Below are 26,843 nucleotides of genomic sequence, written 5' to 3' on the forward strand. Positions count from 1 at the left end.
GCCTTGGTCCTCACTTCTCTCCATCTCCGCTCCCAGTTAGAAAACCAGGGGTCCCAGAGCGCTGCCTTGCAGCCCACCGCCGGAATCCGCCCGCCCCCCCGCGGGACCCCAGCAGTCACTGCCACCCATCACCATCCTCCCCTCTCTCCCGGGGGCCACCGCGAGGCACCTTCCAGAGCCCGATCCAGACAGCGTAGGGGACCCAGTCCCTAGGCCCCAGCCCCCAAGAAGAGGCTGCACAGGAGAAACAGGGGTGGGCCGGGGTGGGGATGGTGGGGCAGGGGCACTACGAGGCAGCCCGGGTCTCCCCGCTGGGTCGCAGGCACACGGCCTCAGCGTGGGGTGTGTGGGCGGGTAGGGCCACCAGACCATTACCTCAACCTGCTCTCAAACGAAACCCCAACACAGAGAACTCCGGGGTGTGGGGGCACGAGACTGTCCTCCCAGCCCCCCCACCTGGCCCCCTCACACCCCAGCCCAGACTCCCAGCAGGTCACAGGCACCCCCCGCCTTTCTGACGGGACGCCAAGGCCCAAGACCAGCTCTAGGACTCCTGGGGGCCAAATGCGGGCTCGGGATAGGGGGTCCAGGCCCTGCACCAGCCTGTGGCAAGCAGTGCCCTGTGGACGCCCCCCTAGTTTGTGGCTTACCCCCCCCCCCCCGCCACCGCCCTGCTTCCTACTGTCCTCTCTCTTCTACCCTCACTAAAAGCCACTCTTATCTCTGGTAAGAACAGCTGCGACCCAGAGGAGCTGAGCAGCTTACATAAGCTGCAGGTGTCTGGGTGAAGGAGGCCCTTGTGTTCTGGAAGCTTCCTGGGGGGTCAGGTTTGTGCTCAGTGGGAGTTCGGGTTGCAGCCGGAACCTTCCGGTACATGGAGGGCAGGGGTCAGGCCTCCGGGGCTGTGAGGAGGGCGAAGGGGACCAGCAGGGTCAAGGGGACCTTCCGGTATGGCCCTGCCCCTGAAGCTGGGAGCCCCATCCTCCCCAGCTTCCTAGATGCCCGGGACCCAGCAGGGGTGAGAGCCCCCAGGAGGAGCCGCAGCGCAGGGGTGGTGGGAGGCCCCGGGCTGTCCCTTCAGCTCCAGGCTTGCTGGTGCCTTCCTGGGCAGCAGCTTGGGGCAGAAATACACTCCGGACACAGGTGTGGGGCCTTTTCCTTTATTGTTTGGGGTTTCTCGGCATGGAAATGTGAGATCCCCACCCCACCCCATACCCAGGTGCCTCTAGCACCCCCATGACTGGTACACCAGTCCCTGAAAAGTCCCCGTTAAAGTCACCAATATAAAAAAGGAAGGAGTGAGGGAGCGTCTGACTACCCCTCAGGCCAGGCGACTCCTGGCTGGCAGGTGGGGGCGGGGCAGGCCACGGAGGCGAGGGGCACGGGCTTCTGCACAGGAAGGAACGGGCCTTCCCAGGCCCGGGAGGTGGCCTCGGCTGGGAAGGGCCCCGCACAGCTGGGCTGTAACTGTGCAGAGCTAGTGGTTCTGACTGAAGGTCTACAGGTGACTGAAGGTCTGCAGGTGACGCTGGGTGGCAGGGCTGGGGGGGGGGGGGATGGCCTCTGGAGTGAGGGGAGAGCACACGTCATCGGGAGGCCTGGGGATGTCGGCTCCCCCTGGAGCCCCATCCTGAGGCAGGGACAAGCGAAAGCTGCCTTGTTTGGCGACAGGAGGGGCGGACGAGTCCCCCGGGGCCCACAGCGGGCAAAGGCGGGGAAGGCCACACGGCTCTGCGCAGGGCAGATGAGCCGCGGCAGCTGGGAGGTGAAGGGGCAGGAGGACGAGGCAGCCTCCCGCTCCGAGGAAGGCACTTGCAGCTGGTGTGGCCTGCTGTGGCATGGCGGGAAGGCATGGCTTGGCAGACGAGGGAGAGGAACACAGCGAGGGGGGCCTGAGCCGCTGCCTCATGCAAACATGGTCAGCTGTAACCACTGCCGGGGGCGGGGGGGGGGGGGTGGAGAGTCGGGTCAGGCGGGGACAGCAGAAACGCCAAGTGCAGCCTCCCGCCCTGAAAGCCACTGTCGCTTCACCCACTGAGGGCAGGTGGGAGGGGACCCTCTGGGGGAAGGAGGGCCACAGAGACCTCCGGGAGCCTGGCCCTCCCTTCCTGCTCCCTTCCCAGGACCCAGACCACCCCACCCCATCCTTCCAGGACTCAGAGGAGGCCTGGCCTTTGGGGCTGCGTCTGAAGCCCTAGGCGGCTACCCCAGGCAGGTAAGAAAGTTCCACCATCCCCGACGCCCTCCCCTGCCAGAGCCAAGGGCAGTGCCCACCTTGAACAGATCAAAGGTCACGACGCCATCCAGATCCGTGTCCAGAGTTTTGAAAAATCCTACGTTGAAAAGAAGATGTTCTGGCAGTGAGAACCCAGTAGGAATTCCCGCACGACCAGGACCTACCCTGCCCCTCATTCCCCATCCCCACAGCACCCCAAGCCCTCACCGGTGCCTGCCGGGAAACAGCTCTTCCTGCTGCCCGAGCCCCCCTGCTGCCAGGTCCCCGCTCCCCTAACCTCCTGGCACTCAGCCTGCAGGGTCCCACGTGGCGCCCTTCGCCTCTGGCCCACGCCGTGGCACGTATGTCCTCTCTCTCCCCGTCGCCCTGCCGTTCCCCCCACAGCTGACGAGAGACAGAACCAGAGGCAGGAGCCCACGGGCACTCACGGAACATGGTCTCCAGCCGCACCAGGCAGCACACAAAGTTGTCGAAGTCCACGGCCAGGTCTGGCTCCGAGTAGCGGGTGATAATGAGCTCATACAGCTTCTTGTTGAGCTTGAAGCCTGGCCCGGGAGAGTGGGTAAGGGCCAGGGAGGCATGGCCTGGCCTGGCCCCAGGGGACAGGGAGGGGGACTGGAGGCAGGGGGCAGGGTGAGTCCTGCAGCTCCAAGGCCTGAAGGCCTCCTTGAGTAGGGCACGCTGCTGGGAGGGGCTGGGCCAGCAAGTGCCAGCCCCAGAGGGAGCGAGGGCCTGACACCCCCAGGAAATCAGGGGCCAGAAGGCCCAGGGGTCCAGTTTTATTTGTGCGGAAAGCCCTAGCCTCATCCTGACACGCACCTCTCTCACTGGAGGCTCAGGCAACCAGCTCCACCCCTCCCTGGCTGTGTGGCTGCAGGCCAGTCGCTTTCCCTCTCTGAGCCCTACTTTCTTCCACACACAGTGAAGATAGTAAGATACTCTCACCCAGTCAGGCCGCAGCAAGGGCAAAAGGAAATGCTGATAAAGCACTTAGCTCAGGCCCCACAGGATGCCACAAGCCATCACCACCACCACCCCAGGGACAAGGACAGTGTGCTAGCCTGCCACCCCGGGTCACCAGTGGGGAATCGGCTTGGGGCCATCGGCCTCCGGCACTCAGGCCTTACCCGCAGACTCGATGGCCATCCGCATCTCGTAGGCGCTCATGCTGCCCGACTTGTCCAAGTCAAACTTCCGGAAGATGGACTGGAGCGGGGAGTGGAGGGTGAGGGCCCGGCCGAGGGAGGCACCCAGCCCTTCCCACCCCCCCCCCCCAGGGTGGGGGCTTGCTGAGGGTGCAGGGGAAAGACCCGAAAGGCGGGCCAGGGCCTGGGATCTGGAGAAGTGGCCTGGGGGGGGGGGGAGGCCCTGCCTGGGACCAAGGCCACAGCAGAGGGCGGGCACCAGTACAGCTGAGGGACCACCCACCAGGTAATTCCGGATTCGGTTCCACAGGATGTTAAACTCCACCAGGCCCAGTTTCCCGTTGCCGTCCCGCTGGGGGCTACTGTTAAGAAGCTTAAACCAGGGGCACGTGGGTGGCTCATTCCGGTAAGCGTCTGCCTTCAGCCTAGGTCATGATCTCAGGGTCCACAGACCAAGCCCCGTATCAGGCTCCCTGCTCAGCAGGGAACCTGCGTCTCCCTCTCCCTCCGCCTCTTCCCCGCTCGCGCGTGTGCGTGCACCCTCGCTCTCTAATAAATAAAATCTTTTTTAAAAAGGGCAGCTTAAACCAGGCACAGGGCACGAAGCAACCAGGAAGAAGGGGAGACTGACCTCGAGGTGAGGGGAGATGGGAAGAGGCAGGAACCTACAAAGCCAGGGAGATTGGGTTTGGAGGGATACAAAAAGCACCAACTTGAAGGTCACTCAAGGACCTAGACCCGGCTCTATCACTCGCTCAACACAAGCCTGTGCCTCCGTTTCCCCTTCCCAGTCAACGGGAAGCTGCCCGAGGCAAAGAGCTGGTCTGTCCACACTAGACAGGGCTTTGTCCCTTTCTCAGCACTGTTCCCGGGAAAGGTCACAGGGCGTCCTTCTCCCACGTGCTGCCCAACCCAAAGCAGCCTCAGGAAATAGAAGCGAAGGATACATCCATGAGGTTCACCATGCTGCGGCACGACTCCAGGCTGAAGCCCTTGGTACGCAAGTCCTTGTCTGCAAGAAAACCAGTTCCAACAGCTCAACCCGTGAGCTTCTGCGGCACCACACAGGGGGCCCCGGGTGGGACGGGGACTGGGGGAGCATGATTCCTGGCGCCTGGCATGGAAAAGTCTAGCAAAGTGGGTGCATCAAGTCATTTTTATCGTTAGCACGGTTTAAAGTACTAGAACAATCAAGCTGGTGTCCCGTCAGCTGTGTCTCTGCCACGGAAAAGCCACGAATGAAAAGGAGTCAGCCCCAAACAGAAGTGGGACAGACGCAGTACAAACGTGAGGCCAAGGTGGCCATGGCAGGGCTGGGGTTTGCCACGGACCCCACAGGGGGGCCAAAGGAGAGGGCTCTGGGTTGAGGGAGCAGCGTGGAAAGAGGTCAGAGGTGGGGGCAAAGGGAAGGTTGGGGGGAGCTGCCCTTGGCCGTGCACACGGGGGTGGGGGTGGGGGGTGAAGCCAGCCTCGTTCTGCTCGATGCCACTTGGCCTGGCCCTGGGGTGTATCTTCTGGGGGGGGGGGCTGCTCCTTCATGCTACGGTGCTGGTCAGCAGCTCGGCTTCTAGAACAACACCGAGCCCCGCACTCGGGCATAGAGAACAGGGACCTGCCAGATGGTAGAAGGAGTCCGAGAGGAAAGTGGGGTGAGCGGGGCTCGCAAAGGCAGTGGGGGCTTGCCCCGCCCACGAAGACTGAGGACTTGGGTTTGGCTCAACGTGGGAGCAGAAGCCCAGACTGTGGAGTTCAGAGGAAGCGAGGACCCAGGGCGGAGAGGTGCGGGGACGCTCACGTTTGCTGATGATCCTGTTCAGAATGGTCTGCAGCTCCTTGACGCTGATCTCCATGTCCTGGGGGGAGACGGAGGACGGCACCACCCACCCTGGGGAAAGGCTGCCCCCCCCACCCCCCCGTGCCCCAGAGCCCCTCCCCCCAGCCCACCCAGCCTACCTCCCCTGCCAGCTGCCTGAAGAGGGTCTTGAAACTCTCGTCAATCTCCTCTTCTGAGAGCACTTGCTGGATGGAGAGCAGGGGAGAGCGGGTCAGGGGCGAGGCTGGGACTACTCGTCGCCACCTGCCTGCCTCATCATGTCTCGGAGCCTCACTCTTCTCACCTGGAAAGTGGGACTCTAGAACCCCCCCCCCTCCACCCGCCCAGGGCTCTGTGGCCCAAACTGGGTACCCTTCAGATCTGTGATTGAGGGGGCAAGTTCCCGAACCTCCCTGAACTTGAGTTTCTCGCTGAAGGGGAAGAGGGTGACGGCATCCTGACACGGTTGTCATGGAGGAAATGGGGTGACCAAGTAAGGAACTCAACACAGACCCAACAGAGACAAGAGCTCAGGGATCTCACACCACTATTACCTCAAAAGCCTCTGCAAACTGTCAAGTGCTAGCCCGATGAGGGGTCAGGATCCCTCTCACGGCACCTTGCAGGAGCCAAGACACCCAGGTCCCCACGACACACCCAGGGTGAGGGCAGAGGAGGAAGGCACGGGGCAGGGGGGCGGGGGTGGGTAGGACACGCACCTCATCAGGGAGATTGGCCTGGATCTGGTCGTCCAGCTCCCTGCAGGGGTGGGGAGAGAGCGGGGCCAGTCAGGAGCGCGCAGGGAGACCCGGGGCAGGTGGGGAGCAGGCACTGGGGAGAGGCCCTCTACTCACTGGGTCCCAGCCCTCTTCTCCGAGAAGAAGCGCAGCACGAAGTCCCCCTCCTTGTTGGGCTCGAAGGTGGAGGGCACCACCACGTACTCCCCGGGCGGCAGGCGGAAGCGGGTGCTGACCTCCCGCAGGTTGATGAACTGCTCCGAGCGCGCCCGCGACGAGTTCGCCAGGAAGAAGTCCCGCTTCAGGTGCACTGCGGGCTGGCCCACCAGCTGGCGGGAGGCAAGGAGGGGGCGGGGCTGCAGCTGGCCACGCCCCCAGCCCACCCCACCCCCACCCCCAGCTGCCCATGACCCAGACCCCCGACAACCCTGACAAAATGGTTCCATCTCTTTCCTCATGGGTCAGGCGTAGGCGACAACCCTGCCTACCGCACAGGGCGGCAGCGAGGAGGCACTCTGGAGGTGGACGGGGATACTAGGGCACCACGGAAGAAACATTCCCACGATTATTCCCCAAGTCACGCAACACTGGTACGTTCTGGGGGGGGGCTCTTTTAAAGCTCGCGCCGGCCATGGGAGCTGGTATTCTTGTGCCCATTGGACAGACACTGACACTGAGGCTTGGAGCTAAGGCAGCTTGCTCAGAGCTGAGGAGTACTCAGCTAGTCCTGGGCAGCCGCAGCCAGCGCTCACTCAGGGGAAACAGCAAGACAGGCAGAGCCTCAGGTGTTGGGGGGAGGGCGGGGGGGGGGTGCTCTGAGGGCCAGGGTTCAAATCCAGCTCCCTCACTGGTTACCTGCCCCGGGAGAGGGGAGGAGGGCAGTTTGTGAGCAGTAAGAGGAGATGACTTCTTAACTCTCTACGTGCGGGCCATCTTGCTCCCCTCTGGGCACCATCAGGCCCTCTGTGTTCAGGGGTATGGAAATCCAGGTGATTCCGGCATCACACCTACCTCCGGAGGGACCTGCCAGAGAGATGGAGGAGTTAAGAGATGTGTGCTTGGCCCAGAGGTTGGGCGGGGGGGGGGTGGTGCAGCATTTGCTGGGCAGAGGCCCTGAGTACTTAAGAATGATGGGATGAAGACACCAGGAGGCAGAGCCTAGGACCACTGGTGGCCCCAGAGCCACTGTCACAGCAGAGCGGGATCGTAGGACCTCAGGAAAGGAGGCCTGGTCCTCTTCAGGCAGGAGGCAGGGTTCTCTTCATCCTCAGAACGCCCTGGGCCTTAACTCTGAGTCAGAGAACCCAGGACAGAGCCCAGGTGGCCAGCTGCCATGCCCCAAAAACCAGGGACATCAGAGGTCTACACCAGTCTGCGGCCAGGAGCTCTGGGCCTGAGCCAAGACTGCAGTCCCTACCAGCAAGGTCCAGAAGTTTCTGTCTTAAACATAAGGGGTGAAGCAGGGCCCTCCCAAGCCAGCCTCTGCTTATATACGTCTAAGACAGGGAACTCACTACTCCACCAGGACAACGCACATGCCTACTTCTTTCTGAAGCCGAGCCCAAGTCTGTCCCCTAGAAGCCACCTCCCAGTTGTCAACTAAGCCAAATCCCTCTGCCCAAGAGCGACCTCAGCAGGTGCCTCTGGGGGACACAGTGTCCCAGGCCACCTGCCGGAACGCTATGGCGGCAGGGTCCTCTGGCGCCCCCTGCTGGGACTCGCCGGCAGCGCACCAGGAGGTCGGCTTCCCCGGTGGATCTGGGCCAACCCACAGGGCTCACCTCGTAGACTGCGAAGCCAATAGTCTCCATGTCCCGGCCAAAGCGGCGCTCGCGGCGACGGTGCTTCTGCATGAGGGCGAGCACGAAACTGCAGCCTGACTCGCGACCCCCGTAGTCGTCGTCTGCATCATCCGTCTCCTCCAGCCGGATCTTGAACTGAGGATTGACCCAGAAGGTGGCTGCAGGAGGCGGGTGGTCGGCAGGAATCAGAGGAGGAACAGCGCGGAGTGGCCCCTCCGCGTGTGTCTGTTCACCCACTCATCCAATAAATAGTTCTAAGTGTGCACCGTGTGCCACATGACAGCCCCGCTACCCTCGCGTTCCAGGAGGGGAGCAAAGTATGAGCAAGTCAGTGTAATTGACAGAACAGTTACAAAAATAAGCAAGCTGGAGATGGTCAGGCCGGGCATCTCCGAGGAGGTGATAATTGACAGAGATGGGAAGGAGAAGCCCTGGGAAGACCCTGGGCAGCAGGAGAACCAGGAGCCCCACACATGAGGGACAGCCAGGGTCTCCGGCAGCATCCGGCTCCAGCAAGCACTGGGGATCCAGAAAGATGGCAAAGGGGCAGGAGCAGGGTGGGATTTGAACCGATTCAAATTGATTCAAATATATTCAAATGAAGGAGTGTGATTTGAATCAAGAGCAAAAGGACCTCCCCACCCCCAACAGGCTTGCGCCAGGAAGGGGCCCGAACAGATTCGGGTGACTGCTGTGTGGACAATGACCTGGGAAAGAAAACGAGAAAGCAGGGGGTGACAGGAGGCCTCAGAGCTGCCAAGGGTGACCAAGACATTTCTGGCAGTTGGGGGATTCAGCGGCCCACAGCCCCTAGAACAACCAGGTGCTGGGTACGATACTCGAAACCGCTTTTTAGACACGAATAAGCCACAGCATTACCCTCCCCCACACAAGGTGACATTAACCAAAATGAGATGCACTCAAGTGCCAGCCAGGATGTGGAGAGCAGAACCTCCGACAGGGCTGGTGGGGGGTGCAGAACGGGGCAGCCACTGCGCAGAACAGTCGGCCAGTTCTTCCAACGGTTAAACACAGAATGACCCTATGACCTTGCACTTCCACTCAGAGGTACATCCCCAAGATCAGCAAAAATGTACACCCACACAAAAACTGGCATGTGAGTGCTCTTAGTAGCATTATTTATAATACCCAAATGCAGAAATAACCCAATTGTCCGTCAACTGAGGAACGGATAGGAAAATTGTGGCATAACCAAATGATGGAATATTATTCAGCAACAAAAAAGGAATGGAGCCCGGATCACACTGTAACATGGATGAGTGTACGAACAGGCAAATCCATGCAGACAGAGAGTATGCTGGTGGTTATGTGGGAACGAGGAGGAAGAGGGGCTCAGGAGAGACAGCTATGGGATGTGTGGTTTCTTTGGGGGGTAAAAAATGTTCTAGAGGAGCCTGGGTGGCTCAGTGGATTAAAGCCCCTGCTTTCGGCTCAGGTCATGAACTCAGGATCCTGGGATCGAGCCCCGCATCAGGCTCTCTGCTCAGCAGGGAGCCTGCTTCCCTTCCTCTCTCTCTCTGACTGTCTCTTTGCCTACTTGTGATCTCTGTCAAATAAATAAATCTTTTTAAAAAATGTTCTAAAATTGATGTGGTGATAGATCTACAATATATGAAAACGCACAGTGATTTTATACTTTATAAATTTTATACTTGAAGTAGGTGAATTGTATCGTATGTGAATTACATCTCAGTAAAGCCTTCTTAAAAAATGGACATGAGGTGGGGGACCTGGGTGGCTCAGCAGGTTGTACGTCTGACTCCGGCTCGGGTCACAGTCTCGGGGTCCTGGGATCAAGCCCCGCGTCAGACTCCCCACTGAGCAGAGAGCCTGACGTGGGGCTCGATCCCAGGACCCTGGGACCATGACCTGAGCCGAAGGCAGAGGCTTTAACCCACTGAGCCACCCAGGCGCCCCGAGCTTACGGTTTTACTTCATGCTGCCTGTGAGGTCAAGGAAATCTTAAGGAGAGAATTTGTTTTTGAAAGAGTCGGGGGTTGGCAGCATCCCAGGGGACTGACAGGAACACTGGAGGAACCTAACTTCCCCCAAGGACTCAAAGACCTCCCACGCATGAACTTGTAAGCCAAAAGGGTCAAAAATCTCACAATATAGGGGCCTCTGGGTGGCTCAGTCAGTTAAGCGTCTGTCTGCCTTTCGCTCAGGTCATGATCCCAGGGTCCCGGGATGGGGCTCCTTGCTCAGCGGGGAGCCTGCTTCCCTCACTGCCTGCTGCTCCCCTGCTTATGCTGACAAATAAAATGTTTTAAAGCTTTTCACAAGGAAAGAAGGCACGAGGAGTGAAAACCAGCAGCCACGGTGGACAAAAACCAACCCACCAAGACTTCAGATATTGCCATGATCAGACACAGAATATAAAAAAGGCGAGGCTTATATATTTAAAGAAATAAATGAAAAACTTGAAAATATGAGGAAGAATGAACAGATCTGAAAAAAGAGACGTTAGAACTTCAAGACATAAATTTTTAAACAATTAGAGAATTGAGGATGGAAGGAACTATCCAGAATGTGACCCAGGGAAATTAGATGGAAAACTGAAGCGATGTTAAGAGACACAGATGACTAAACGAGAAGTTCCAGCTTACACTAGACTGGAATTTCTGAAAGGAAAAAAATGAAGAGTGTAAGACAGAGCTGCTATTCTAGAACTAAAAATTTAGTTCTAAATTAGTTCTAAACTAAAAATGTCCAAGAATCGTTCGAACACATCAATTTGCAGACGGAGAAAGCGCAATGACTCCAAAGAGGAATGAAAAGAAATCTACTCCTCAGTACATCATGGTGAAATGTCAGAGTATGAAAGGTAAACAATCTTAAAACAGAAAAGACAAAGCATTGCGGGAGGCGTGGGAGACAGAGTCTGACTCCCAGAGCAACAGAAGCAGAATAAAGAGTAACAACTTCTTTCAATGGGCTGAAAGTCACGCAATCCAGAATTCTGTGTTCAGAGAACTATCAAGAATAAACACTCTATAAAGACATTTTTACAGAGATACTGAGAACGTTTACAGGAGAGGGAGAAGGAGATGAAGGACAGTAAGAAACACAAAGGGTGTATTTCAGGGAGACGGAAAATGGTCCAGATGAAAGTTGTGAAAATGGTGAGAAAAAAATTGTTATGTGGATAATCTAATGAATATGGACTGTATCAAGTAATGATGAAGATGATGCTTAAGAATTAAATATTAAGATATTAAGAAAAGTGTTTAGAATTAAAATCTAAAAACAGCATATTAAACAAAGGGAGGAGTGAGCCAAGTTAAGTAGTCTAAGGTCTTTGCATCATTCAGGAGGAGGGTAAAGGTATTGATCAACTAACTTCACAATGTATTAAGAACGTGTATCTTCGGGGCTGCTTGGGTGGCTCAGTCGTTAAGCGTCTGCCTTAGCTTGGGTCATGATCCCAGGGTCCTAGGATAGAGCCCCACATCGGGCTCTCTGCTCCGCGGGGAGCCTGCTTCTCCTTCTCCCACTCCCCCTGCTTGTGTTCCCTCTCTTGCTGTGTCTCTTTCTCTGTCAAATATATAAATAAAAAAATCTTCAAAAAAAAAAAAAAGAACGTATATCTTCCAAATTCATAGACTGAAAAGCCTCCAAAGAAAAAGGTTAAAGAATTCAATCCAAAGTAAGGCACAACAGGAGGGACAAAGAAAATGTGCAGTAAGCCTGCTGAAATAAATACAAAGTTATTAGTAATCACTCTAACTGTAAGTGGATTAAACTTTCTAATCAAACGGCAAAATCTTTCCAACAGATTATTAAAAAGCCAGCTAGTCTGTTTACAAGTGATAACAACTAAAACATCGAGCTGTAGAAAGATTAGACATCACAGAGTATAATGAAACATATTATAAAATTACTAACCAGAAGAAAACTGGAATTGCTATAGTGACATCGACTGAAATAGACTTAAAACTAACAGATTTCTTACTGAAGGGGGAGCCTGGGTGGCTCAGTCATGAAGCATCTGCCTTTGGCTCAGGTCATGATCCCAGGGTCTAAGGATCGAGCCCCGCACCGGGCTCCCTGCTCTGCGGGGAGCCTGCATCTCCCTCTCCCACTCTCCCTGCTTGTGTTCCCTCTCTTGCTCTCTCTTTTTCTGTCAAATACATAAACAGAATCTTAAAAAAAAAAAAAAAATTGTTACCAAAAAAGGTAGCCATTAAATAACAACAAAACAGGTTCAACTCACTAGCAACTTAAAACAATTCTAAGCCTGATGCACCTAATATCATAACGCAAAACATGTAGAGAAAAATAACTGATAGATACAAAGGGAGAAATCAGCAAAACCATCAGGAGGGGGTTTGATTTTATCCTCCCTCTTCCAGTAATTAACAGATTAAGTTTCATATGGTGAACAATTATAAAGCATTCCCCCTAGCACTCAGAACTGTGTCATGGTCAAGAGAACAGACCGCAGGGCTGCAATCCTGGGTTCAAATCCCAGCTCTGCCACTTCTTAGTGACTCACCTTCCTTAACTGTTAAACACGTAAAGAATAAAAGTACCTACTTCGTAGGGTCAGTGTGGAAGCTAAGTAAGTTACTGCACTTCAAATATTTAGAGGAATGCTTGGCATATAATACAAAACAGGTAAGTGTTGGCCAGTCTTTTTGAGAATGTGGAGACACGGAGGAAAACTCACCACGTGCTGGCCTGTAGAACCGGCTTCTATTTATTTCAAAGCAATGATCTCATACAGATTGTGTTTTCTGACTACAAGGAAATTAAGTGAGAAATCAACAATAAAACAAGAATTAGGTTATAACTGGGAGGTTTGGTTATAGATTTAATCTCATTACTGGCATATTCAGATTTTCTGTTTTCCTTAAGTCAATGTTGGTAGCCTGTCTCTTTCTAGGAACGTGTCCATTTCATCTAGGTTAGCTGATTTGTTGGCACACAATTATTCACAGTATCTCCTTATAATCCATTTATTTCTGTTGGGTTCGTAGTGATGTTCTCTCTTTAATTCCTGATTTCAGTAACAGGAGTCTTCTTTTTTTCTTGTTTAGTTTAGCTAAAGTTTGCCAATTTTGCTGAGCTTTTCAAAGGACTGACTGTTGGTCTCCCTGATTTTTCTCTATTGTTTCTCTATTCTCTATTTCATTTCTTTGGACTTTCATCTTTATTATTTCTTTTCTTATGCTTGCTTTGGGTTTAGTTTGCAATTTTACTAGATTCCTAAGGTAGAAGATCAGGTTATTGATCTCAGATCTTTTTTTTTTCTTTTTTTTCTTTTTTTTTTTTTTTAAGATTTTATTTATTTATTTGACAGAGAGAGATCACAAGTAGGCAGAGAGGCAGGCAGAGAGAGTGAGAGGGAAGCAGGCTCCCTGCCGAGCAGAGAGCCCGATGCGGGACTCGATCCCAGGACCCTGAGATCATGACCTGAGCCGAAGGCAGCGGCTTAAACCACTGAGCCACCCAGGCGCCCTCTTTTTTTTTTTTTTTTTCTAAAGAGGCACATGGTGTTTTAGTTACTATTCTACATGATTTCTCATTTACATGATCATTTCTTTTTGATAAACTAACTCATTCTATGTAACACGACCTTGACACCAAAGCCAGATAAAGATATCACAAGAAAATCACAGGACATCACTTATTACAAAGTAAAAATCCTCAACAAAATACTAGCAAATCAAATCCAAAGGTATTTTAAAACGATTAGACCCCATGCAATAGGATTTATCTCAAGAATGAGGGATAGTTCAACTTAAGAAAATCAACCAATGTAATATATACTACATTAACAGAACAAAGGGGAAAAAACCTACATGATCATCGTAATTGATATAGAAAAGGCCTTTCATGAAGTCCAATACACATTCACGATAAAAAAAAAATTCAGAAAACTAAAAATAGGGGCGCTTGGGTGGTTCAGTCATTAAGCATCTGTCTTGGGCTCAGGTAATGATCCCAGGGTCCTGGGATCGAGCCCCATGTCGGGCTCCTTGGTCAGCAGGAAGCCTGCTTTTCCTTCTCCCACTCCCCCTGCTTGTGTCCCTCTCTCACTGTTTCTCTATCAATAAATAAAATCTTAAAAAAAAAAAAACCCACTAGGAACAAAATGGCATGTCCTTAATATGACAAAGAGTGTTTATAGAAAAGGCAGTAATATCACACTCAGAGACTGCAACTTTCACCCTAAGATCAGGGTGCCTGCTTATACCATTGCTATATAACCACGGTATGGGAAGTTCTAGCTAGAGCAATTAGTCAAGGGGGAAAAAAGACATTCAAATTGCAAAGGAAGAAAACTATTTCCATTTGCAAATAACATGATCCTGTATATAGAAAAACAAAGAATCCACAAAACGGTTACTAGAACTAGTATCAAAGTCAGCAAAGCTGCAGATTACAAAGCTCAAGACACAAAAATCCATTGTGTTTCCATGCACCAGCAATGAACAATTGAAAAAGGAAATTAGTAAAATAATTCCTTTACAACAGTATGCAAAAGAATAAAATACCTAGATATAAATTTAACAAAGGGGCTAAAAAACTTAACACTGAATTTTTTTTTAAGGTTTTGTTTATTTATTTGACAGAGATCACAAGTAGGCAGAGAGAGGCAGGCAGAGAGGAGGAAGCGGGCTCCGTGCTGAGCAGAGAGCCCCTTGTGGGGCTTGATCCCAGGACCCTGAGATCATGACCTGAGCAGAGACTTAACCCACTGAGCCACCCAGGCGCCCCAAAACTTAACACTGAAAACGTCAAAACATTGCTGAAAGAAATTAAAGACATGAAAAAATAAAAAGATACCCCAAGTTTATGGATCAGAAAATTTAGTATTATTAAAATGTCAACACTATTGGAAGTGATCTGCAGATTCAATGTGATCTTTACCAAAATTCCAACATCTTTCTTCACAGAGGTGGAAAAGCATTATCCTCAGACTCATATGGAATTATAAGGGGCTCAGAAGTCATAATGATTACGAAAAAAACGCAAAAGGTAGAAGACTCACACTTCCAGATTTCAAATCTCACTACAAAGCTACAGTAATTGCTACAGTAACTGTAACATCGTGGTACAGGCCTAAGAATGGATATAGAGGGGTGTGTGGGTGGCTCAGTCAGTTAAGCGTCCGACTCCTGATTTCATCTCAGATCATGATCTCAGGGTTGTGAGAGTGAGCCCTGCGTTGGGCTCTTTGCTCAGCATGGAGTCTGCTTGGGGTTCTCTCTCCCTCACACATGCTCTCTGAGTGAATGAATGAGTGAATGAATGAATAAATAAAATCTTAAAATAAAAAAGGCATATATAAACTAAAAGAAAAGGACTGAGTCCAAAAATAAACCCATATACATAGATGGCCAACTGATTTTTGCCATGGGTGCCAAGACCATTCAACGGGGAAAAAATAGTTTTTTCAACAGATCATGCTGAAACAACTGATTTCCACACGCACACGAATTCAGCTGGGCACCTATCTCACACCATACATGGTACTACAGTGATCAGTGATCTCTTACACTACTATTGTGCTTATTTGGGGGTACCACAAATTGTACCCACTTAGACAAATGCCATGCGTGTTCTGACTATTCCACCCACTGGCTGTCCCACCTTTCTCCCTCTTCTGGGGCCTCCCTATTCCTGGAGACACAACAATATTGAAATGAGACCAGTGAATCACCCTACAATGGCCTCTGAGTGTTCAAATGAAAGAGTCCCATGGCTCCCACTTTAAATCAAAAACTAGAAATGATTAAGCTTAATGAGGAAGGTGTGTCAAAAGCCAAAAGGGGCAGAAGGCTAGTCCTCCTGCATCAAACTGCCAAGTTGTGACTACAAAGGAAAAATTCTTGAAGGAAACAGAAAGGGCTATTTCAGGAGCACCTGGATGGCTGAGTCAGTTAAGCGTCTGCCTTTGGCTCAGATCATGATCCCCGGATCCTGGGATTGAGCCCCGCATGAGGCTCCCCACTCAGCGAGGAGTCCGCCCTCACCCTCTACCCCTCTCCAGCTCATGCCTGTATGCACTTTCTCTCTCAAAATAAATAAAATCTTAAAAAAAATAAAAACACAATTCCAGTGAACACATGATAAGAAAGTGAGATAACCTTATCGCTGATAAGAAGTTTTAGTGGCTTGGACAAAAGATCAAACCAGCCCCAACATTCCCTAGGCAAAGACCTAATCCAGAGTAAGGTCCTAATTCTCTCCAGTTCCAGGAAAGCTGAGCGAGGTGAGGAAGCTGCAGAAGGAAAGTCTGAAGGCACCAGATGTTGGTTCATACATTTGAGAAAAGAAGCCAACTCCGTAACATGAAGGTGCCAGGAGACACAACAAGTAGGAGCAGCAGCAACAAGTTCCCAGCAGATAACGCTGAGAGCATGAATGCAGGCAGCTACACTAACCAACAGATTTTCAGTGTAGACAAAGCAGCCTTCTACTGGAAGAAGATGCCATCTATGACTTTCATAGCTGGAGAGGAGAAGTCAATGCCTGGTTTCAAGGCTTCGAAGAACAGGCTGACTCTCTCATTAGGGGCTAACACAGTTGGTAACTTAAAGTTGAAGGCAGCGCTCATTTACTATTCCAAAAATCCTAGGGCTCTTTAGAATTATGCCAAACCTACTCTGTCTGTGCCCTCTAAATTATTTTTTTTTTTTTACATAATCTCTACACCCAACCTGGGGCTCAAACTCACGACCCGGAGATCAAGAGTTGCACGCTCCTCCTACTTAACCAGCCAGGTGCCCCCAGCTGTGCTCTTTGAATGGAATAACAAAGCCTGTGCGACAGCACGTCTGTTTATAACATAATTTACGAACATTTCAAGACCACTGCTGAGATCTCCTGCTCATAAGATTCCTTTCGAAATATGACAATCCACCTGGTCACCCAAGAACTCTGATGGGGACACACAATGAGATTAATGTTATTTTCATGTCTAACATACTACCTACTCTGCAGTTGCTGGATAGAGGAGTGATTTCAAGTCTTTCTGCTTAAGTCTTTCAAGTCTTCCTACTTAAGAAATACATTTTGTAAGGAAGATAGTGATTCCTCTGATGGATCTTGGCAAAGTTAACTGAAATCCTTCTAGAGGGGTACTTGGGTGGCTCTGTTGGTTAAGCGTCTGCCTTCAGCTCAGGTCATGATCCCAGGGTCCTGGGATCAAGCCCTACATTGGGCTCCCAGCTCAGCAGGGAGCCTGCTTCTCCCTCTCCCTCTGCCTGCCCCGCTCCTCCTGCTTGTGCTCACTCCTTCTCTCCATCAAATAATTAAAATCTTAAGTTAAATTAACTTAAAATGATCAAATTATTTGAATAGCAACTCTGAAAAGTATACATAAGTGGCCAATGAATACATGAAAAGACATTATCGACATCATTCATCATTAGGGAAATACAAATTGTCAATGAGATGCCATTTGATACCCACAGGGGCAGCTACAATAAAAAACCTGGGCAATGACAAGTGTTGACAAGCATGTGGAGAAACCGGAACTCCGACAGTGCTAGCGGGAATGTATCACGGTGCTGTCACTTTAGGAAATGGGTGGCAGTTCCTCAGAGTCAAACATGGGGTTACCATGCAACCCAACAATTTCCCTCCTAAGAAGAGACCCAAGGGAACATCTGCTCCCACAAATACAGGTACATGAATGTTCGCGGCAGTACGACTCGTAAGAGCCCAAAACTAGAAACAATTTCAATGTCCAACAACTGATGACTGAATGAGCGCAATGTGGTGTTATTCACACCATGGAGTATTTTTCAGCCATAAAGAAGAAATCCAGTACTGGGGGCATGCTGCCACAGGGACAGCCTTTGAAAACGTTACGATAAGGGAAAGAAGCCAGGCACGAAAGGCCACACATTGTATGATCCCATTTACAACAATGCCTAGAAGACAAAGACCTACAGAGACAAAATGTAGAGTAGTGGTTCCCAGGGGCTTAGAGAGAAAGAGGGAGAGAGGGAGCGACTCCTTATGGATACGAGGTTTCTTTGGGGAGTAGTGAGAAGGTTCTGGCATTAGATAGTGGTGGTGATGGCCCAACACTGCAGGTGTACAAAAAAATCACTGGTGCCTGGGTGGCTAAGTCATTAAGCATCTGCTTCAGCTCAGGTCATGATCCCAGGGTCCTGGGATCGAGTCCCACATAGGCCTCCCTGCTCAACAGGGGGCCTGCTTCTCCCTCTCCTCTCAGCTTATGCTCTCTCTAACTATCTCTGTCACTCTCTCTCTCTCAAATAAATAAAATCTTTTAAAAAATTATAGTTTAAAAAATTTGCTGGAGGGGCACCTGGGTGGCTCAGTCAGTTAAGTGTCTGACTCTTGATATCAGCTCAGGTCATGATCTCAGGGTCATGAATGAGATCGAGCCCTATGGGCATGAAGTTTGCTTAAGATTCTGTTCCTGTGGGGTGCCTGGGTGGCTCAGTGGGTTAAGCCCCTGCCTTCGGCTCAGGTCATCTCAGGGTCCTGGGATCGAGCCCCGCATCGGGCTCTCTGCTCAGTGGGGCGTCTGCTTCCTCCTCTCTCTCTGCCTGCCTCTCTGCCTACTTGTGATCTCTCTGTCAAATAAATAAAATCTTAAAAAAAAAAAAAAAAAGATTCTGTTCCTGTGCCCCACCCCCCAACTACTCTCTTGCCCCATGCACTATCGAAAAAAAAAAAAAAGTTTGCTGGATACAAAATAAATTTAAAAGGTCAAGAGCATGTTACTGTATCAGCAGCTATTATTTGGGAAACAGAATTTTAAAAGACATCATTTATAACAGCAACAAGATGATACAGTATCTAGTAATTAATCTCAAAGGTATGTAAGTCTTCTAGATGAAAATTATAAAATTTCATTGAAAGACACTAAGAAGACCAAAATAAATAGAGATATGCCACATTCTTAGATAAGACGACTCAAAGCTGTAAAGATGTCAGTTCTCTCCAAATCGATCTATAGTGTCCGCGCAATTCCACGTGAAGTCTCAAACCGATTCTCTGTAAGGCTTAGTGGCTGATTCTAAAATTCATACAGGAAAACAGGGGGCAAGAATAGCTAAGAGACTCTGGAAGGCGTTCGCCCCACCCCCAAAGGACTTCTTGCGGATCTCTAGCAATGAAATCAACATGCTATCCGCAGAAGGGGAAGACCAAGGGATGGAATGGTGAGTGCAGAAGGAGACCCACACAGATATGGGAACTATCGGATGGAGCATCACCGCAGGGAGAAAAGGACAGAGTTTTCTTAATAAATGATGCAGGGCACAGCTGTTACCTATTTGAGGAAAAACTGGAACTGGATCCCCACAAGGAGGAAAAAATGCTTCAAAACAGGGCTGTGAGCCATGCTGGGAACACGAAGGACACGGGACATGGGAACAGAGCATTGGGGGGGGGGGGGTTCGGGCTAAGCCAAAGATATGGCTTATGTCTTCCAAAGAGGTCGCACAGTGAGGACAGAAGCTAGATCACAGCGGGTTAAAAAACTGAACTAGAAGCAGGAAAGGAAACGGGGAATGTAGCAAACGGGAACATTTTGCTTCAAAGGGGAGCAGAGCAATGGGTGGGGAAATGCAGTCATGAGAGAGCTGCTCTAAGACGGGGGATTCTGCATAACGAAGAACAGGAGCCGGAGGTGACGGATGATGGAGCCAAAGGCTTTCAGACACGTGGGAGAAGGGGAGCCAGAGCCAGGGCAGGGGTGGCCCCCCATGAGCACGGGCAGTCTGTCACAGTCAAGAGAGCGGTAATGATGGGCACAGGCCAAGACAGGCGGGGCGAACACCAGAGGCGCCCTGCGGGAAGACAGGTATCCCTCAAGTGCAAGGCCAGGTCGGCAGACAGGAGTAACCGCGGAGGCAAGTCTGAGGGAGTGGAAACGTTCCTAACCGGCAAGGGAATTGGCGGGAACCATGCAAGGTGGTCTTCTGAGGGCCACGGCTGTGAATTTACAGGGAAAATGCGGCCCCCGTTATGTGATTTTCCCTCCGCCCCACTTAGTGGTCCTGCAGCTGATGGAGAGGGTTCAGATGGGATTCTGGGGGGGCGGGGGTGGGGGCAGAAGGAGCCAGAAACCAGAGTGTCTGCGGGGACAAGATGACACAATGACTGGGGAAGGATAGAGCAACAGTGGGCTTCACAGACCAGACGGTTAGGCAAGGCTGAAGGCCGCGGGAGGAGGGGGCCCAAAGGGTCACAGCAGAGGTCAGGCTGCGAGGTCTGGCCAGGCTCCGGCGGGCCTTTGGGGGGTGCCCGAACTAAGGCAGAAGAAAGGGTCGCTGCAGGTGCGGATGCGGAGGAATGGAGAGCCCGGGCTGTGGCCCACATCACCCACATGGATTCAGAAACCCGGGGAACAGAGCTGGAGGCCCAGGCAGGAAGACAGCAAGCCAGGAGGGAAGGTTCCAGAATGAGGAGTAAAGGATGCTCCTCGAGGCAAATCTCAGAGGTCAGCACAACCACGCCATCTCACAAATGAGAAAAACCGAGGCTTGGGGAGGAGACGCGCAGAGAGCACGGTGAGCGAGCCAGGAGTCAGCTGGGCCCCCCCGGGGTGCCCCGCAGGCCGCAAAGTCGGGTCACCTGGGTAGTTCCGGCAGCCGCCCGCGGTGCTCCCCCGCCGCCAGGTGCCCTCGTACAGCGTCGTGTTCCACTTGCGGATGGACCGGCTCTTGAGCGCATCGGGCGTCAGGTTGCAGATCTCCAGGCGCGTGAACTCACGCATGAAGTCCCGGAAGGACATCCTGGGGTCCCGGAACAGAGCTGAGCCCTGGTCCCCAGCCAGGGCACAGAGGGAGGGGGCAGGTGTGGGGTTCATGGGGCTCGGGAGCTGGAGCACAGCCCCCAGAGGGGCCGGACGGGGCAGGGGCCGCTCACCAGAACTCTCCATCCTCCATCTTCACCCGGAGCTGCTCCCGCTCATAAGGGTCCACGCTGTTCCACTCCGAGGAGCTGGGGGGAGAGGGCGCTGCCAGGCGCTGGCAGGACTGACCCGCAGCCTCCGTCCCCGGGGCCCGTCCTCCCTATGTCTGGGTCAGAAGGCCTCTGCGTGGCCCAGCCCAAAGTCCCAATTCCAGGGGTTGTCACAGGAGGGCCAGCTCCAAGGATGCTTGGCCTGAACTGTGTCGGGACAGTACCCCAGAGCCAGTAACACAAAGATGGGCCCCCCGGTCAGTCCTGAACACAGCCCCAGCACAGACGCCAGCAGCCCCGACCAGCCTCCCCCAGCCTCCCCAGCCAGGGTCCGCTGCCCCTCACCCGTCACTCCAGGCTCCCGTCCACTCCACCTCGCCCCAGGGGTTCCGCATCCGGATCAGGCTCACCATCTGGCCCTGGTAGTTCACCTGTTCCCCAGAGCTCCCGTCAGCGTCCGCTTCTGGCAAACGTCCCTTCCCGCCCCCTCACCCTCAGGAGCCCTGCTCAGCGCCCAGCACCGCAGCAGGGGAAATACAGCCCTTTCTCTAGGAATTTACCAAGGAGGGAGGCAGCTATGCACACAAGCTACCAAAAATCAGGACAGACCAAGATAAACGTCCCAGGATCAGGGACCACGACACAAAAATAAGATGCCTTGGGAGGTCTAAGAGCCAGCCCCTCCCCCACACCCTGGTCACAGGCCAAACAGGCAAAGGCAAGCGAGGAGGCAGGAACCACCCCCCAGGGAAGGCCCCCATGTGGGATGCTACCTGCTTGGCCCCTGTCACAGAGTAGGCGTGGCCCTTCACCAGCTTCTTGAAGGTGACGGCCTCCATGTCCAGAATGCTGGAGATCTGCACAGCAATGCAAGTGTCGTGGTCAGGGGCCAGGTTCCAGGGACCACGGGCACCCCCATCCCCACTCAGGAGGTGAGCCCCAAGCATCGCAGGTCCCAGACATTCCCCCATGCACAAATGACAGCCACTGAGAGTGGCAGGCGGGGCCCCTGACTCTGCCTAACGCCCCCGCATACTCTGTACCCCTGGAAGGGGAGGGGTCACTCCTCCAATGCTCCACTGGCGGGGGGCCTGGGCAGCCCACCGACACTGCTTTGGCCAGACCCCGTGCAAACGCACACGAGCACACACATACAGCGTGCAAACACACTCATGCACACACACACAGCCTGTGCTCTCCCAGAGCCCCAAGGCCCTCGCGCGGAGGGATGCGGTGAGGGGCAGAAGGGGGTGAGGAGAGGCTTGAGTCAGCGAGGACTGGGGAAGAAGGGGGACGGTGGGGATGGGGTTAGAGCTGAGGACACAGTGGTGTAGGGGCAGGAGCCTGAGGTCAAGGGTAAGTGATGAGGCCAGAAGAGCAGCAGAGGGGCTGGTGAGCAGCATTGGCCGACAGCACCGGGCCGCAGAAGGGCAGGAAAGCAAAGCTGTCTGTCTGAGGTCTGGGGGACAGGAATGACACCAGCCACTAAGGAGGCAGATGGGACTGAGGTGACGGATGAGGCTGGGTGAGAATCCAGCGATGGGGTGAGGTGATGGGTCTGGAGCCAAGTCTGGGGCCAGGACAAGGCCCCGGGCTGGGCTGGAAAAGGAAACCGCGGAAGAGGAGACAGCTGCTGGGGGTGGGGGTTTGGGGGGCTCGCAGAGGTCAAGGCTGGGTGCACTCACGTCAATGGAGCAGCCCAGGAGGGACCCCCGCTCCAGGGCCTTGAGGATGATTTGGTAGAGGTCGCTGGGTGCCTTGCGCAGCTCATACCACTCAGTGACCCCGCCTGTGAAGTCCTCGAAGCCTTCTGAAGTGCTGCCCCCAGAGAGGGCCTCGTAGCTGCCATTCACCCTGCGGGCAGCCCCAGGTCAGTGCTCTGCCAACAAGCAAGGCCCCGGACCCCAGGGTCCCCTGCCATAGTCCATGGCCCCTACTCACTTGGCATAGGCCTTCTCGAGCAGGGCACTCCAGAACTCGTTGCCTTGGGCAGAGTGAACAAACACCAGCTTCCCATCCTTCATGGGCAGCAGGTCATCCACGACCACGTCCACCCATTCCCCAAACTGCCACAGCTGGAGGGGACAAGAGCGCAGTGAGCACCTGAGCCCTACCATTTGCTAGATATCGGACCGCGCACCCCAGATCCAGGAGCCTGAACGAGGCGGCCTCTCCGAGCCTCAGTTTCCCTGGCCAGAAAAGGGAGCAGTGGGGCCCTCTTCAAGGGAAAACCAACCATGCTCACCAAGCTAAAAAGGTTTTAGGGCAGCATTACTGATACTCTGGAAACAGACCAAGGTGCTTTCTCAGGTATGGAGAGGCTGGAAGGCCCTGGGGGCTTGGCTCTCGCGGACCTAGTCCCCTCCCCTCTGCATTCTAGGTCTTATTCTAGGTGATTCTAGGTCCGGATGTGTGTCTGGAGGTGGTACGTGACAGGATACACATGTAAATGAAGTGTGGATCAAAAAATGTGGCATCTAGATCACGAGATGGATGCCCGCATTCATGGGTTTGCTACAGAGATGGCGGGAGAGACAGCCTTCCCAGGCCCAGAGACATCGAGAGCCTGGGGCCAGAAGCCACGGTGTGCCAGGGCGGTGGGAAGGCGTACTGAACAGCCGGGCCAAGGCGAGGAGAGGGGACCAAGTAGTTAAGATTTGGGAGCGGATGTATGGAACAGGCCAATCAAGAGGCCAGGGAGGAGCGGATTGGAAGAGGAGGGAAGGGGGAGGGGCATCGAGGCCACGCCCCTACAAACGGGACCCTGCAGGTGCAACCTTAGGCACCTCTGGTCTGCTCCGCTCAGGCCCAGGACAGGATGGAATAGGGAAAAGGACCCCCTGAACAGGCCAGAGGGGAGAGGGCCCCCGAATCCCTGGGGCAGGGCTAGGGTCACTGGGGCCAGAGGCTCTCATCCAGGGTTGATGGGGGTTTCTCTCTCCCAGCATCAGCTTACTGAGAATTCTTTAGTTATGACTTGAGAAATGGGCTGTGTGTGCAAAAAGGGAATAGCAGGCAGGGGCGCCTGGGTGGCTCAGTGGGTTAAGCCTCTGCCTTCAGCTCAGGTCATGATCTCAGGGTCCTGGGATCGAGTCCCGCATTAGGCTCTCAGCTCAGGAGCGAGGTTGCTTCCCCCTCTCCTTCTGCCTGCCTCTCTGCCCACTTGTGATCTCTCTGTCAAATAAATAAATAAAATCTTTTAAAAGGGAGGGGGGGGATAGCAGGTTTAAAGATTTAATCCCTTCTTTCTTCTCTGCAGGGCTCTGTCAGAGGCTAGAGGCTGTCAAAGTGCAGGAGGAGGTGGGGGGGGGCACTTGTGCCACCGGTGGGGATGGCCACCTGCGCTGGTCTGTTTTCCCCCAGGGGAACACTATCCATTCTTCAGATGGGACACTGAGACCCTGTGGAGGAAAAGCATTTGTCCCACAGGAAAGACTACAGAGATCTTTCGATGCCTCCGAGCACTTTCCCCCTGATACCCACAACCACACGGGAAAGCCGCCAGCCGAAATACCTGCCCAGCCGTTTCACACATGACAGGATCTGAGATGGCATCAAGAGGTCAAATTCTTTCTAGAGGGAGGACCGATCCCCGCAGGGTGTGGACTTAAGCTGCCCCAACATCAGAGTGCTGTGAGTCACCGGTCCTCACCTCCTCTGGGGCCTGCTACCCCCTTTCCCCCCCCACGCCCTGGTCCTAGGTGGATCCGGGTCTCCTCACCTGGAAATGGAAGATGCCGGCATAGCCGTTCTGGAAGCTTTGGCCGTGTGGAACCACTCGATGCAGAAGCGTGTCATTGAGGGTGAGGGAGGCAATGGCAGCCAGGAGCCAACAGTCCCCTGGGATGGGAAGGACCCAATCAGGACTGCTCTGCACATCTGCTCCCCAAGAAGCACGGGTGGGTGCCCATGCCTGGGAGAATCTGGGATTCCCTGGGCACCATGTCCCTCAACAAAGAGACCTGACCTAGGAATCTAGGCAAACCAGCCCAGCGCTGATAGCCAGAGCCTGCCTGAGCTTGCAGGAGGGAGGGAGGGGTTAGGGCAGAGCCGGAAGGAACAGGCAGGGGGAACTACTCTGGAAAAAAACACTCAGAACCCCCGCCACCACCACCACCACCAAGGGCCTACCCAGGGCTCCCTGGCAGATGTCTGTGCGGGTGGCTCCATCCACAATGAACTGGGGATTCGAGAGCAGCTCCTGCAAGAGACCCGAGTCCTGTCTCTGGGCCTGCCCCCACCGCAGCCCACTCCCCACCAGGGACCTGGAGTCCTATTCCCACTCCCAACCCAGGACAGGGGTAAACTGAGTCCCACCCGGGGAGGGGGTCCCTCTCACCGTGGGACGCTTCCACTTGATACCATAGGTTTTGGAGGAGTTGGGGCCCAGGTCCTTGTAGCCTAGGCTCTGGGGCACCGGGGGGAAAGCCTCGTCGCGAAAGAGGGCCCCACTCTGCAGGCAATGAGCCCGCAGCTGCTCGTAGTCTTGGCCCATGTACTTGATGGCGTTTTCATGGCGGCCAAGGCCCAGATCCTTGGCCCGCTGCTTCTGCACTTGAGCAGACACCCCGGTGCAGTACACGGGGGTGATGAGCTCCTCAGCCATCCTGCAGGACAGACCAGCGTGCTCAGAACTCAGGCCTTCCCAGAGCTAGAACTGGGGCTCCTCCTGCCTGCCCCTGACCACCCCTGCTATCCAAACCTGGGGTTTCCCCACCTCACTGCTCCCCCCACAGAACCCAGGACTCTCTGCCACCTTCTTATGCCCCCCAGAAACCAGGAGGGGAGCTGTTCCGCCCCTCGGTGCGCTGGCCACCCCCTCCCCAACCCTACATAATGCTAACACCTCCCCTTCCCAGACTCCCATTGTCGCCGGCCAGGCAGGTGGGGCAAGGCAGAGCCGGGAGATAACACAGGAACCCCTTCCCCAAACAGCCAAGCTCCTAGGCACCGGCCCCTTTACCCGACTGGGAGGCTGAGAACTCCAGGCAGCCAGGGTCCCCCTCCCCAGCGCCCCGAGACGAGCTGGGTGATCCAGGGCTGCCGGGCCTCCGTCGCGACCCCTCCGGCCTTCCCCCAGCCCAGCCCCTGGAGACAGTGGTGAGCGCAGGCTGGGCCGGCTGCCTGGGCTGAGCTGCTTCCCGAGCCGCCGCCCCTGTCCCGGGCACTCAGAAGACCCGGCGCAGGGGGCAACCCCTCAGCCCGAGAGCAGTGGCCAGAGGTCGGGAAATGCTGGCCCGGCCACCCAGCTCCTTACCTGGGGGAGCAGTGTTTGGGGGATCGCTGCAGTCCCTGCGGCTGCCTTCCCGGGTGGCGGCTCAGGGCAGGGCCCAACCAGGAAGAGCGCTCCTCCCCGCCCTCCTCCCGCGGCCCCTCCGCCCTCCTCTCCCCCTCCCTCCTCCCGCTCCTCCTCGGCCTCCTACCCGGCTTCCCCTCGGCTCCCCCTTATCTCGGCGTCCCCTTCTCCCACTATCTCTCTCCGGGGTCTCCCCGCCCCTCCCACCGCCTCCGAACCCGCGCGAGGACAGATTAGTGAAAGGCACAGCGGTGCCAGGGGAGGGGCCGCGGCGGCCCAGACGGAAGGGCACCGCGGGGGCGGGGGAGGGGCGCGCGGGGGAGGGCAGGGCCGGGGGTATTTTTAACCCGGGGCAGCGGCTCGAGTTGCAGGGCCGGGCCGCCCCACCCCACGCGGCGCCCCCGGAGGGCATTCCTGGGGCTCAGCTCGCCGCGCCTCCCGCCGCCCCCCGCGCCCCCAGCGCGGGGCCGAGATTGCCTCTGGCAGCGGCGGCCGCTCGGAGGAGGGGCCGGGCTGGCGGCGGGCGCACCCCTGCCGGACGCGGACCACACGGCAGCCGGGGCCCCGCCGCAGCCCCGCTCCGCGCCGCCACCCGTCCCCCGGCCCCGGCTCGCGGCGCGACCTTGGGCGAGTCCCGGCCCCTCCCGGCCTCGGTTTCCCGGGGGTGTGCGGCGAGAATGGGACGGAGCCCGGCAATGGCGGGAACCCATCTTCCTCCTGCGCTCGGGGTTTTCTTGAACCCGGAACCGGCCAGAGGTGGGCGTCTCTGCCCGCGCCCCCAAGTCCTCGGCCCACCCACCTGGGAGCGCCCTTGTGCCGCCTTACCCGGGAGGGGGCGGCAGAGGCTGCAGGCAGGTCGGCGGGTCCGAGCTAGACCGGCAGATCCGCCTCCG

The 26,843-nt window shown here is 54.7% G+C and overlaps 1 protein-coding gene across 2 annotated transcripts; it reads right to left on the minus strand.

Moving 5' to 3' along the window:
• Positions 1-1,149: 1,149 nt before the first annotated feature.
• CAPN1 (calpain 1) lies at positions 1,150-26,641 on the minus strand. 2 transcript variants are annotated; one of them, XM_046015602.1, is made up of 22 exons: positions 26,078-26,641; positions 24,994-25,261; positions 24,786-24,855; positions 24,376-24,494; positions 22,596-22,729; positions 22,340-22,508; positions 21,428-21,511; positions 21,000-21,085; positions 20,619-20,693; positions 20,325-20,485; positions 7,713-7,891; positions 6,943-6,954; positions 6,049-6,260; positions 5,914-5,953; positions 5,335-5,400; positions 5,177-5,234; positions 4,329-4,393; positions 3,665-3,733; positions 3,364-3,442; positions 2,665-2,781; positions 2,275-2,333; positions 1,150-1,932 (listed from the first exon to the last, which is right to left on the minus strand). In XM_046015602.1, exons 2-22 carry the CDS (start codon positions 25,258-25,260, stop codon positions 1,906-1,908), a joined length of 2,148 nt encoding a protein of 715 aa, XP_045871558.1. In that variant the 5' UTR covers position 25,261; positions 26,078-26,641; the 3' UTR covers positions 1,150-1,905. The 2 variants fall into 2 exon arrangements, with proteins under 2 accessions (XP_045871558.1, XP_045871557.1); XM_046015601.1 differs by lacking the exon at positions 26,078-26,641 and adding an exon at positions 25,912-26,069.
• Positions 26,642-26,843: the final 202 nt, after the last annotated feature.

The sequence above is a fragment of the Meles meles genome, chromosome 8, assembly GCF_922984935.1.
Source record: "Meles meles chromosome 8, mMelMel3.1 paternal haplotype, whole genome shotgun sequence".
Lineage (NCBI taxonomy): Eukaryota > Metazoa > Chordata > Mammalia > Carnivora > Mustelidae > Meles > Meles meles.

Coding starts and splice junctions, on each gene's coding strand:
- CAPN1 (XM_046015602.1), bottom strand. CDS start 25,260: ATGGCTGAGGAGCTCATCACCCCCGTGTACTGCACCGGGGTGTCTGCT. Junction 24,856..24,993: donor TCAAGTGGAAGCGTCCCACG/GTGAGAGGGACC, acceptor GGTCTCTTGCAG/GAGCTGCTCTCGAATCCCCA. Junction 20,694..20,999: donor ACGGGAGCCTGGAGTGACGG/GTGAGGGGCAGC, acceptor CTCTCCCCCCAG/CTCCTCGGAGTGGAACAGCG.